At 36.2% G+C, this 13856-nt stretch overlaps 1 protein-coding gene across 2 annotated transcripts in view; it reads left to right on the top strand.

Moving 5' to 3' along the window:
- The window catches only part of mrc2 (mannose receptor, C-type 2), a 32209-nt gene extending 25471 nt beyond the window's left edge, over nt 1-6738 (top strand). Inside the window, exons 25-29 of one of the 2 annotated variants that reach the window (XM_073813895.1) lie at nt 1420-1569; nt 3404-3523; nt 3615-3794; nt 4089-4118; nt 4414-6738. In XM_073813895.1, coding sequence (XP_073669996.1) covers nt 1420-1569; nt 3404-3523; nt 3615-3794; nt 4089-4118; nt 4414-4631 — 698 coding nt within the window. In that variant the 3' untranslated portion in view covers nt 4632-6738. Of the gene's footprint in view, nt 1-1419; nt 1570-3403; nt 3524-3614; nt 3795-4088; nt 4119-4410 lie in introns of both variants that reach the window. The other variant, XM_073813894.1, reaches the window with a different exon arrangement.
- The last annotated feature ends 7118 nt before the right edge of the window (nt 6739-13856 follow it).

Genomic DNA, 13856 nt, shown 5'->3' with positions numbered 1-13856 from the left:
CAGAAGAACAGCGTACTTTGATTAAAAAGTTGATTGGAGAGGGGAAAACCTATAAAGAGGTGCAAAAAATGATAGGCTGTTCAGCTAAAATGATCTCCAATGCCTTAAAATGGAGAGCAAAACCAGAGAGACGTGGAAGAAAACGGAAGACAACCATCAAAATGGATAGAAGAATAACCAGAATGGCAAAGGCTCAGCCAATGATCACCTCCAGGATGATCAAAGACAGTCTGGAGTTACCTGTAAGTACTGTGACAGTTAGAAGACGTCTGTGTGAAGCTAATCTATTTTCAAGAATCCCCCGCAAAGTCCCTCTGTTAAAAAAAAGGCATGTGCAGAAGAGGTTACAATTTGCCAAAGAACACATCAACTGGCCTAAAGAGAAATGGAGGAACATTTTGTGGACTGATGAGAGTAAAATTGTTCTTTTTGGGTCCAAGGGCCACAGGCAGTTTGTGAGACGACCCCCAAACTCTGAATTCAAGCCACAGTACACAGTGAAGACAGTGAAGCATGGAGGTGCAAGCATCATGATATGGGCATGTTTCTCCTACTATGGTGTTGGGCCTATTTATCGCATACCAGGGATCATGGATCAGTTTGCATATGTTAAAATACTTAAAGAGGTCATGTTGCCCTATGCTGAAGAGGACATGCCCTTGAAATGGTTGTTTCAACAAGACAATGACCCAAAACACACTAGTAAACGGGCAAAGTCTTGGTTCCAAACCAACAAAATTAATGTTATGGAGTGGCCAGCCCAATCTCCAGACCTTAATCCAATTGAGAACTTGTGGGATGAAATCAAAAATGCTGTTTCTGAAGCAAAACCAAGAAATGTGAATGAATTGTGGAATGTTGTTAAAGAATCATGGAGTGGAATAACAGCTGAGAGGTGCCACAAGTTGGTTGACTCCGTGCCACACAGATGTCAAGCAGTTTTAAAAAACTGTGGTCATACAACTAAATATTAGTTTAGTGATTCACAGGATTGCTAAATCCCAGAAAAAAAAAAATGTTTGTACAAAATAGTTTTGAGTTTGTACAGTCAAAGGTAGACACTGCTATTTTTTTGAACACACCCCTTTCGACTAATTGCCCAATTGCACAGCCTTAAGAGCGTGCATATCATGAATGCTGGGTCTTGTTTGTTTTCTGAGAATCTACTGAACCTACTGGTAACTTGTTTGCCACGTAGCAATAAAAAATATACTAAAAACCTTGATTATTCTGGTTAGTCACATTGTACTGCTATTATTTTGAACAAGACTGTATGTGGGTTGCAACAAGAGCTGCAAGGAATATCGTATCCCACAATGCAATACACTTGTGCTAACTTTCCATTTTTATTTAGTTAGTCTTTGAAAATGAATGCAGGTGTTTTTTAAGTCTTTTTTCTTGTCTGTTTCTGTCTGTAAGAGAGAAAAGCAGAACACAAGTGGATGTATCCAGGTTTTTGCCCACAGCCTGTAGGTAACTGGTCCTGGATTCCTTTCAGAAATCACTGCTACTCGTTCATTCTCCACGAGCTGCAGTTAAAACATGAGGCCATGCGCACCTGCAGCAAAGGTAACATCCACAAACATGTATCTTCTCATTTTTTTTATTTTATTTTCCTTTATTGCAATGACACACTGTATACACATACTGTAAAAACTTTCTGTAGAAATTACAGTATTACTGAGTATTACTGGCAACTAGCTGCCAGTAACTTACTGTCAATTTTACATTTATGTTATTTACTGGCAACAGTTTGTTCAAAGTTAAATGAACATGAAACATTTTCAGACAATTCAAACTTTTTATCTTCTACAGTAAGTTACTGGCAACCAGCTACATAATTACAGCAAAATAAAATCACTAGAAATTCCTTTAATTTAAAGGGCACATATTACAAGATGTTGTATAAGTCTCAGGTGTGCCCAAAACAATTTTTGTGAAGTTTCAGCTCAAAATACCCCAACAGATCATTTATTATAGCATTTCCAAAATGTGCCTAATTTAAATGGAGTCTGTACCTTTAAATGCAAATAAGCTACTGGTCCTTACCCCCTTGTAGAGGTCTTTATGGGTCCACTTAAATCCGAAAACCCAAGGTCCGACCTGAGACCCGATCAGGTTGGGGTCTAAAGGTTTCACGTGTGCCTCGGACACGAGACGGGTATATTAACTCATTCCCTGCCAGCCTTTTTTTTAAAGTTGCCTGGCAGCATTTTTTGCGATTTTGACAAAAGTTTCACAAAATGCCTTTCAGTAAAATTTTCTTTTATGAATATATAAACATACAATATATCAAATAAAGAACAGACCCTCTGCTTTCAAAGAAAACAAACAATCAAAATGACAAAACAGGTTTGAGCAAAAAGCTGAGATTATTGCATTACTTTTGTTAGAGATCAGATTCAGAACGATGATTAAAACATACATGAAGTTTTCCATGTTGTTGAATTAGTTGATGCTTCAGTTTTTATACATTGGATAAGAGCGGCAACTAGTGGATAATAGCGGAATTGGTAGATTACCGTAAAAACTCGTCATTGGCAGGTAAACGTTTTCTCTTAATTGACGAGATAAGTTTTTAAGGCGGGGAGAGAGTTAATAGCGGCTTCGGGTCTCGTATGTTTGCATCAATGTCCTCCTCCAACCCCTCCTCTGTTTGCCAAGAGCGCTTGCGACATCGTGTGGCTCATTTTCATTGTGACACACTTGTTAATCAATTTTAAATGTACATTTTAGCGGTTACCTTGGTGTCCCTGTCAGATAACACTGTAAGATAAATGGTTTCTGTCTAACTGGTGCGTGTGTGGGTGGGTGGGGCAGCATACTGCACACACGTCGGTGCCGTTTACGGGTCCAGTTGGTGTCCACTGGTTCGGGTCGTACTCAGGTCTAATTTTCTTGGGTTTGTCTCGGGTCGGGTCTTTCTTAAAAAAAAAAAGATTTATGCACGTCTGGTTCGGGTAAAAAGTGATTTGGGTCATTTCGGTTTGGGTAAATTTCTTTGGACCAGAGAAGACCGCTACTCTCTTGTCAAACAAGAGAGTGAGCGCTTTCAGGTCAAATAGATCTGGCCTGTGAATACAGTTTGAGACAATATTTCACTCTTCTTACTTTCTCACCATAACTTTCATTTAGTGGCTGTGGGTGGGGCTTTATCAGTGTGACGTCACATTAACAAGAGAACCAAAACAGCAAGTCTAAGGGGACTGCTTTGGTTTAATGAGAATTAAAAAAGGAGTGGGTGGATTTTTTTCAATGTAGGGTGGTTGTGTTCACACACTGCCAACACACATTTATGTCCAAACATCTAAAAAGTGAATTTTGCATGATAGGTGCCCTTTCACTAACCTTGAATTGGAAGTAACTAAGATGTTAAAATGAAATCATCTGTAATCTCTTTCAGTGGGAGCTAAGATGTTGTCCATATTAGATGAAAACGAAAACAGTTTTGTGTGGGAACACATGCAGAGTTTTCAAGAACATGCCCGGAGTGCTTGGCTTGGAATGATCTTTAACTCCAAAGGCAGGAACTTTTTAATAACCTTTGTTTATTTTATTGACCAAAACATTTTGAATATCATGAGTATAAACCTGTGTGTGTGTATGGTTGACAGAAGGGAGTCTGGAGTGGTCAGACAGTACAGCGGTGGATTACAAAAACTGGGAGCAGCAAGATGCTAATCTGAGCATGCTGTCCGCCAACAGCTGCTTCTGGGTCCAGAGCAGCACAGGTCTCTGGAAACCCGGGTCCTGCAGAAACCGCACACATGGTGTCATATGTAAACGGCAAAGAGGTAAGAGATATCACAAGTATAGACACCTGTGATAGATTGACATTCACAAATTTACAAGGCTTCATAATTTATGATACAGTAATTTGTTATACTGTAAAAACGTACAGAGTTAAAAAAAATTCCCACTCTAATAAGACAACTAATTGAAATTGAGATGCAGAAAATGCCGATGACTGGGTGCAGGAAATTTTGTGCAAGATATTTTAATATAATTAAATTATGTATGTTGTGATTAATTTATTGTTTTACATTTTAATACCAATATTTCTCCTAATTTTGTTGTTTCTTTTATAGTAGGACCCACAGAAGAACCTGAGGTTGATTGTAAGTTCCTCTTCTATATATCTACACCTCAATTATTTGTGACACAGTCTGTGTAAGCACAGCTGAAGTCATTTTTTTTTTTTATTTTTAACATAAAATCATCCTACTTAATGTAAAGGACATTGTATTAAAATAAAACCTTGATATATTTGATATATCAAAAAATTTTGATGTTCCTATTATGAGACTTTAGCCTGGATTTCACAGACAGGGTCACATTAGCCAAAAACATGTTTTATAAGTTTTACTTAGTTAAACTATTTCTGATAATAGTTTCTTTCTGTATTTCCAGCAGGTGTCAACCGTCTCCACATATTAATTCAGGTTCTGGTTGCAGCACTTGTTCTGATTGCTTTGGTGGTGGGTGGGATTTATCTGTATCGTAGGCGAAGCTTTGGCTCCACAGGTTCCTATGAGGGCGCACGGTACAGTCGCACCAACTCCGCCCCCTCAGAAGAAACCGAAAAAAACATTCTTGTTTCAGACATGGAGTTGAACGAACAAGGAGAATAATGCCAGATGAGTTCAAACTGATGTGGAATATCTAGGAAAATCTGCTAAGGCAGCAACTGACTGAGAAAATTAATGTTTGAGGAAAAAAAGTTTTGTGTTTTTTTATCGAAGACAATAAGGGAGCTGTGTAGAGCACAGCTTATGAGGCAAAACCTTTTTATCCAAGGGAAGATCTATTCGATACTTACAGACCACACCCCATCTAAGCCTTTCAACTTTTCATCTCAGAGGAGCGGTGTGGATTTGGTGTGTGGAAGATGCAGTTATTTTTTGTTTTGCTTTTGTTTATATTTGGTTTTTACCTGAAAATGCAGTTTGTAATAATATTTTTCCACATCCCACAGTTATCCTTTAGTGCCAAAGGGAACAAACACCCCCACAAAATACTATATTCACGGGAACATCCAAATTATGACAAGCGCACATAAACAGATGTTTACTTAGCTAGATGAGGACATACAGTGCCATAAATATAATATCTATAGATTTAAACTATATGATTTGTATAAAAAATGTTGACATTTTTAAAAGGCGAACCCATAAAGAGATGTTTTTCAGATTCAGCTACATTTTGGCTGAATACAGTATTTTAAACATCTATAGCAAATATACACACCTTAAATGCATAGTTGGGACCAACAAGGTAACACCACAACAGTATTGACTGTGTCTTTGAAGTTATTTGTTTTTTAGTTTTTGTTTGTTTGTTTGTTTGTTTTAATTGTGTGCAGCTAAATTTGATGTTCAGTGTGTCCAGCCCTCGCAAAACTGTCTGCAAATCATAATCATAGTTATTACATATCAAATTATACTACTTTTGTGGTGCAGAATAGGGAGAAAAAATAAAAAAGTGGACAGAAATAGATGAAAGTGCATAAGAATGAGCCTGCCATACAACTAGTATCTCTTTGTCTTTCTCTCTCTATATATCTATCTATTCATCTCTTTCTTTTGACTGTTTTCTGAGCAGACTGTTCCATAACTTCATTCTTTCAGTCTTTATACTGTGCAACTGTTCCTTTTCTTTAACTTGGCCAGACCTCGATGTGACACAGTGCTGTGGCCAGCTGTGGAATGTCGAGTCAGCGAGTGGAAGAGGTCTGGAACCAATCAGAACAAAGAGAGAGAGAGAGAGAGAGAGAGAGAGAGCATGGGTGATGGTTTAAATGGGTTTTAACAGGGCTGAGGGAGGAGAAAATCATGAAGAGACAGTAAAAGGTGGAGCTGTAAAGGGAATTTAGGTAAGCAGGAGTTGCTGGAGACTGAAAGAGAAAATGCTTTGCTGCACCCTGCAGGATATTTGCACAAAATGTGTCTAGGTGAATATTAGTGCTGTGTGTTTGCCAAAGGAATGAAGTCAAGACATTACAAATGTGTGGAATGTCACATGTTGGGTAGCAGTGGTTTAGTAAAACATTTTCCCACATGTTTCAACAAAGACGTTTTTTTTACGTTACCAATACATTTGCAATCATTTGTACATTTTTGAGTGATGCTTGCCGGTACATAACTCAGTGTTAGGGTGTTGTTGTGTGCTTGATAGGGTGTCTGTGTGGTTGCGTACCAGCCCAGGCACCATTGCTTTCATTTATCTATGCTGATGTTACTTATATCATTTTTTTAGTAGAGAGTCATTGTCTTGAGAGTAGATGTGCCACCAATGTAGCACTTAAAGGCTGTGTTCTTCACGCTTTAAATGTTTTGCTTATTGATGAAACATGTTATTTGCAAACATACAGTACATGACCTGCGATTACGGTATGACATCAGACTGAGATCTGTATATAAATTAACCCACAGAATATTATACAACTTGACTTTTGAATGTTCAAGGAATATGATGTCACTCATGGCTAGCGTGATATTGCACATGGCAATGTGATTCTGCAATTATAAATCACATGGATTTTTTGTTGTTTGGTTCAGATTGATAAGGCCCTGAACGGAAACTTGAGTTAGCCTATATGACTGGAAGAAGGAAATTAATTTTCAGTCCCTGTGAAGACAATTAAAAGACAATTCATTTTTTTTATTTTTTGTTTGTTTTGAATATTTTGTTTCATGAATTTACAAAAAAAAATGAATAAAGATTATGTTTGCTATGTGACTGCTGGAAAATGTTTGTTTTGACTGTAATCAAACGCATTATTTTTTTTTTAAGTTCTGAAAATACGTAGAAGGTTTAATGTAGATGGATAAATGAAAGTTTTTTTTTTACTGTCTTTTTTTTGTTGCAATTAGAACACAAAAATACTAATACAGTATAAAACAATCTTGGATGACATAGATACAATAAGTATAAAGCAGGATAGAAAGGCAATCATTGAAAACAAATAAAAAGCAAAAACTTAAAATAAATAAATAAATAAAAAACATAAAATACAGAGGTAATAAGCGACTTATGTAACATTCATCAAATCATTATACAAATTCACAAATTTGACACTTTTTTTGATTATTAATTTTGTTAGTGTTATAATTAGGTAATTAAGGTCACAAAAAAAATTATTTGGGAACTGTTGAGGAAAATTTACATTTATTAATATAATATTTTGCCATTAAAATACACACATTTCCTATATATTCTATATTTGGTTTACAATAGAAAAATAACAGAATATATCACACATAGTTAAGTCTATGTTCAGGTTGGATTTTGAACCCAGAAACTTTGATAAATCAGACCAAAATTCTTTTACACGGGGGCATTTGAAGAAAAGATGATCAACTGATTCAGTGGCAAAATTACAAAAAGTACAATTCAAATTAGCGTTCCTAAATTTAGATATAATCTCATTAGTGGGGTAGATGTTATGCAAAATTTTTATATGTAGTTCTTTAACTTTGTTGGGGACACAAAATTTATAAGGTAGTATCCATGCTTTTTTCCAATTAATTTTATTTATTAAAGAATTCCAAAAAAATACCCCTCGGAGTGATTTTTTTTCTTTGACTGAAACATATTTCTTATATTTCTGTTACTGCATTTTGGGTCAAAAATACTCTTGTTTTCAACTAAAAAACTCTGTTCATTTTTACAATTTCTTCAAATAATAAATGACATCTCTTTAAATGAACAAGACCATTAGGTACAGCTTTAACAACTGTAAGAAATTCCTTATGGACAATTGGGAAATCGTAGTGGATAAATGAATGTGTAAACTGTACAGGACATAATGTGACGTCACCTTCGGCGGAAGTGACTGCGGTTACGCCCACTGAGTGGCAAAAGACAGAGCGGCAGAATTTGTGTATAGTGTGAAATCAGCGAAAACACGTCGAAATTGAAAAAAAAAAACTGTTGTGCGATTGACTATAATAACAGATTAACAAGAATTCGTAGCAATCGTTTTACAGACTTCCAAAAACACCGAAAGGAGAAGTAAATTGATCGTTCATTCCAACGTCCACAGACCACAGGTGGGTTGATAAGTTGCTTAAAAAGTTGCTTACTTTAAAGTATTTTTTCAAGCTTAAGGACACTGAATATATTCCAAAGCATATTATCATAATTTGTACTCTATTACATTTCATAAATACAAGTTTTGTTTTATATTTAAAGAGTAACTTAACCCTAAACCAACTTTTTTGGTTAATGATCTGTAAGAATGATGCTTTATCAGTGCTGTTCATTGATTTTAGTAAGTTTGTTGACATTTGGATATAAAGTGTTTCAATACAATAGACCAATTTAGAGTAGACGTCACAGTTACATCACTGCAAGCTGCGCGCGCAATGCGGTTGCAGAAAAACAGTGGAAATGAATTAGACACGAGTGAAAAGAGCAAGATAACTCACTGGAAAATGTTGTGCTGTTAAGTGTCAGAATAAGAATGCCAAAAAAGATGGCTTTCATTTTTATAGAATACCATCGTCAAAGACATAATTTGAAGATAAACGTAGGTGTTTATGATTACAATAAGCCTTTAAACGGACAGAATGGAGCAAGGAAATCATCTGGAAATCTTTTAATAATTAGAATAGAAAATAAGGAGAGAAGATGTCCGGTGTTCTGTCGAAGTCTGTTCCCTCCATGTGTTTCTTATAGCGTTTTTATCATGTTACAATTATAATTTATTAAGGAAGAAATAATAAAAAACAGGAAAATTATGAAATATTTAATAAACGCTATTATATATAATACATGATAGTATTGCTTTTACATGTACTTTAGCGATTCAGACTGTAAAAATATTTGATTTAGCAAAAAAGAACAACACATAAACATTACATACATGCATATCAGTAGCCAAGCCATTTAAACTTTTTATCTATCTAAAAAAATAAACGTAATGTGATTAAAACGCTATAAGAAACATTGCACTAAAGGGAAACATAAAGGAATCAGACTTCGACAGAACACCGGATCCATAAAAATCACGGTTTAATGCTAAAACACTTCACAACCCTACTGCGGAGCAGTCACTTTCTGTAACCAGTTTGGCTCCGCCCACAAAAAACGTCATCTCTGTTTGCAAACACGAAATTGGTCTATATGGTGTAAAAACGTCTGAGTGCTGCCCTCTTCAGGTTGAACGGTAGCTACTGAAGTTGAATTTTCCTATTGGATGTTTGGTCCAAAAAATAACTCGTGACGTAAGCAGGTTCAAGCTCACCACGCCCTTGTTACGATCTCACAACACACTTGGTACGAGCTTAGTTCCAGAGTTATATAGATATATATATAGATTTATATATGGCTCTGCTTAGTTCGTCCTCTCTATCTCCGTTGGGATCTGCCCATTTTTCTTGCATTTTTCTTGCCAGTTAGTGGAGTCAGTCTCTGACCAGGGGTTTAGTTACGTTTTAATATTTAAGTACATTGACGACACAATTTTAATGTAATTAGGTATTAAATAAATATTTAATATTATATTAAAGAATACACCGTTTAATTATATGCTTTAGAATGTAGTGAAGTAAAAATTTTCTTAATACAAAAACCCTAATAAAGCCCAGATGCTTGGAAAATGTAACTTATGTAACTAAGTATTGTTAACCTCTGCTATCAAGTACAACTAAATTCAATTTAAGCTGATAATAGTCAGTTTTACTGGCATTTTCGCAGCAGCCATATGAAAACGTGGAAAAGTGACGTCAATGCATACCCTCTATATGCAAATCTGCTTGAACAGTTGTGCTAAACAGCATTTGTCGCTAGGTGGCAGTGTAGGCTTCTGAATATTATTAGGGTACTATGAAAATATGTGACCCTGTGTGTGAAATCCAGACTAAAGTCTCATAATCTAATTAAAAACATTAAATCATCACAGTGTCAGAGCATCACCGTTTGATTTTTTATTTATTTAAATTTTGACATTGCCTTAGTGTTAGCATTAAAGATATCAAGGTTATATTTTCATTTCACTGAATGTTTTTCTGAAATGATTTTATGTAGAAAACAGTAAATCACAAAAATTATTTTAGCTGGGTTCTCACCCACTAGGTCACGCACAGGTTTTAAATCAAATAATGGGTACAGGTTTGTGTGAAGGTTCAGGGGTAGGGTCATAAATATTTTTTTCCTTTAGCTTTAATATTCTGTGTGTGTAGTGATAGTGTTAAAAAGGACACAAGACACATCATCTCACTTGAGTGACAGGTAATTTTAGATCTGTCTTCTTTAATGCCCATGTGCAAGTGCTATATTCCCTGATCTCAAAACCAATCAAACACAAGTGGCTTTTTCAGCACTGTAGGTTCCCAGAAAAAAAGTGCTGAGTGCTTTTATTCGTATTCATTTGGCAGATGTTTTTTCATCTAAAGCATCATATAACACCCATACATATTGCAAAGACACTGTCAGTAGAGCTTCAAGGGCATGCAAACCTGTATCATTTGAATCTAAAGCTGCGAAGATGATCACTATATTTTTCTCCAACAAATAAAAACTTTAAAAAGAAAAAAAAATATATTAACAACTGTGTTAGTGTAGATTTTTTTTTAAATGAGCTTGATTGTTAAAATGGGAATTTTATTGGTCGTAATGGATGGTGGGTAAAAGCATTTGTATCGCTTTATTCAGCAGGGATTGTCTCCAAACATTAAATATCAACTGATTGATTAATCTACCAAATTTAACAATCTATCCTTGCTCCTGTTTAATTAGTTAAAGGGGACATATCATGAAAATCTTTTAAGTGCTACAATTGGGTCCCTAGTGCTTCTATCAACCTAGAAAATGTGAAAAAGATCAACCCAGTAACTTACTTTTGGTAAACCATTCTCTGCAAGCATGTGAAAAAAATAGGTGATTGAAATGAATCCCCCCTTGTGATGTCAGAAGGGGATAATACTGCCCCTTAATCTGCACTATCCAACCACGGCACTGCTATTTAGTTACGAGCTAATTTGCATTTAAAGGACACATCCAAAAACGGCAAATTTTTGCTCACACCTACAAAGTGGCAGCGTTTACATGCTATAGCTAATAAATTATCTATATATGATATTTTGAGCTAAAACCTCACATGCTCTGGGGACACTGAAGGTTTATGAAATGTCCCCTTTTAAGTTTCACATGTGTTTCTTTATGCTACAGAGATGAATGTGTACTAGCTCTTTTGTGGTCGTGATGCCAGGGTTTGTAGTTCATTTAATTTAGACAAAGATAAGCGTGTGAGCATGAATAGGATAGATTATGTTAATTACACTCTTTCCTGCGGCGACTCCAGGCGTGCGTGTGTGTGACAGAGAATGATGTTGTCTGTGCTCCAACAAGCTCATTGACAGTTTATATGGGGATAATTGCATGCATAAAACACACATGCATCATAATACACAATCACAGTAACAGTGGACAATATCTAACAAGTGAGAGAAAGATGATGATGAGAGGAAAATGTTGAATAGAGATTTCATGAAGTGAAGTGGCAAACAACAGCTCAGCCGAGAGGTTATTAGTAGAAATACAGACTTGTATTAAGGGTAGGGTGTAGAGAGAGACAGTAAGTGCCTCAAAGAGGGCCAGTAAGTGCCTCGATCTGGTGTTTCTCCAATATTAACATGCTTTTGCTTATTTTTCTATATTTTAGCTTATAGACCATAGTGTTTTTTTTTTTAAAATATCACACATAACATGTTTACCTGTCTGAAATACCTGTGGTACACCATCTGGTCGCAAAGAACATCTTTCTTCGCTCACGGCCATGCAGCAGGTGTTTGCCAATATGTTTCTTTTTGCAAGAAACAAAAAATTGCATGTTCTTATAAATGTAAAAGCAGAGGTTTCACAGTACTGATTAGTTTTTGCTGAACGCCTTAGGGCGTGAAATGAACTTTTCCCCTACATTTGCCAAATTTAAACAGCTTTGTTTTGCACTTTTTATTTTGGTAGGCAATGAAGCTGTAGATGCATAACCAACATGAATGCACAATTACTTTTGATTTTGATCAAACACATTAAAACTGACTTTTCATGAGACTGATAGAGAGAACAGTGAAAGTGGCAGAACATTTAAAGGTCCGGTGATAATATAGTTATGTATATTAAATTGCATTTCTGTCAAGAGATCCTTCTAAAAGTTACACAATGCATATTTAAGTCTGATATAAAGAGGTGGGAGGTGGAATGAGAAAATACGTGCGTGTTCAAAATAAGAGGCTAGATTAGATGCTTTGTCAACATAAGCTGACTTACCAGACCACTGCATCTCACTGCACACATCGTCTGCTGTTTATCAGCGGACAGAGAAGGGAGGGGGGCTGCAGAGTTTTTCGGTTTTTCTCAGTTTGACAGTAAATGTTTTTATTGTCCCAGGGCAGATAAATGTGTACATTAGTATTAAAAGAGCCGCAGACTGCAGTGGTCTCCGGCTCAACCCCATACAGTCCCTGCAGCACCATACTGCTCACTGTATCTGACTTTTTTTCTTTTGGCCTCGAAGGTGTAATCTCAGGCAAACAAAAATGAAGTGTGATTGAATTAAGGGAAAATTATTAAAAAAAAAGGTGTGTGTTAACGAAAGCTAGTGATGTGTAGTGATGATTCATTCTGCGATTAAGCATAAGTGTGAAGGCTGACTGATTTGCTTTAATTTCCCCCGATGTTTTGTCACACGCACTGATTTACAAGCAGATGTATGTGTGTGAGCGCGAGTGCGAGACATAAAGAGGATAGATGAGAAAACAGCATATAGTGAACGTGAAGTGATGTGAGAGGTCTGATGTGTGAATGAGCATCATTTTGATCTCGGAGGAGCAGCATGACATATTGTAGAGCAGCAGGTGTTTGCTAATTGTGGGGCCGCGCCTGCATCAATCACTTGGCAGGGGACGTTTGATTGGCTGAGAGCCATGATGGACAAGGCACTCTGTCTAGTTATATCAAATAGGCAGCCATGTTTGCAGCGCCTCCGGGCAGTATTTTCAATCATGCAAGACTAAAGTCCTATCTACTTGAATGGGGAAACTAAGACAGATATCTCTATATCATGAGCTAAAATACATATTTCTGACCAACAATTAAACCCGACATCAACAGTACCATAATCTTTGTTTCTTAAGCTTAAAATGTGCTAAAAACTCATTATACTGAGGTTGTTTTAGCTACTGCGCATATACAAAGGTTGGCAAGCACCTCATGAGTCACGACTTTCGAAACCGCTTACTCCCATACTATATAGTAGGCAAAGTAATGCTTTTCGTCTACTATATAGTATGGAAGTAGGTGGTTTCGGACGCAGTGACTGTATAGAGCCCCTCCCTCAAAGACTACACTGTAAAAAAAATCCGTAGAAATTACAATGTTATTGCAGCTGTGTTGCCGGTAATATACCGTAGATTTAAATGTATGTTATTTACTGGCAAGAGTTTGTTCAAAGTTAAATAAATGTTAAATGTTAAAGGCGCTCTAAGCGAATTGATGCGTTTTAGACCATAAAACATTTTTTTGTTACATACCGGAAACATCTCCTCACTATCTGCTTGCTTACTGTCCGCTGATCAAACTGTAAAAAAACGCGATCTCTGTAGACAGCCCAGCCTCCACAAACGGCAATATCAACATAGTGGCCAAACCTAGTGTTACGGCCAGCTCGTTTTGAACCGCAACATAAACGAGGGGGTCAGACACCAGTTCAATAATCATAAGAATTTATTTAAACATAACAAAAACCACCCACTACAAAACATAAGTCTAGGGAAAAAATAAAACAACAAATCAAATGACAAACAAACTTACTATAACAGATATTAAGGCTACATGATATAAGAAAGCATAAACAA

Source organism: Paramisgurnus dabryanus, chromosome 3, assembly GCF_030506205.2.
Source record: "Paramisgurnus dabryanus chromosome 3, PD_genome_1.1, whole genome shotgun sequence".
In the NCBI taxonomy this organism is placed as follows: Eukaryota; Metazoa; Chordata; class Actinopteri; order Cypriniformes; family Cobitidae; genus Paramisgurnus; species Paramisgurnus dabryanus.
This window is presented reverse-complemented; position numbering and strand designations above follow the sequence as displayed.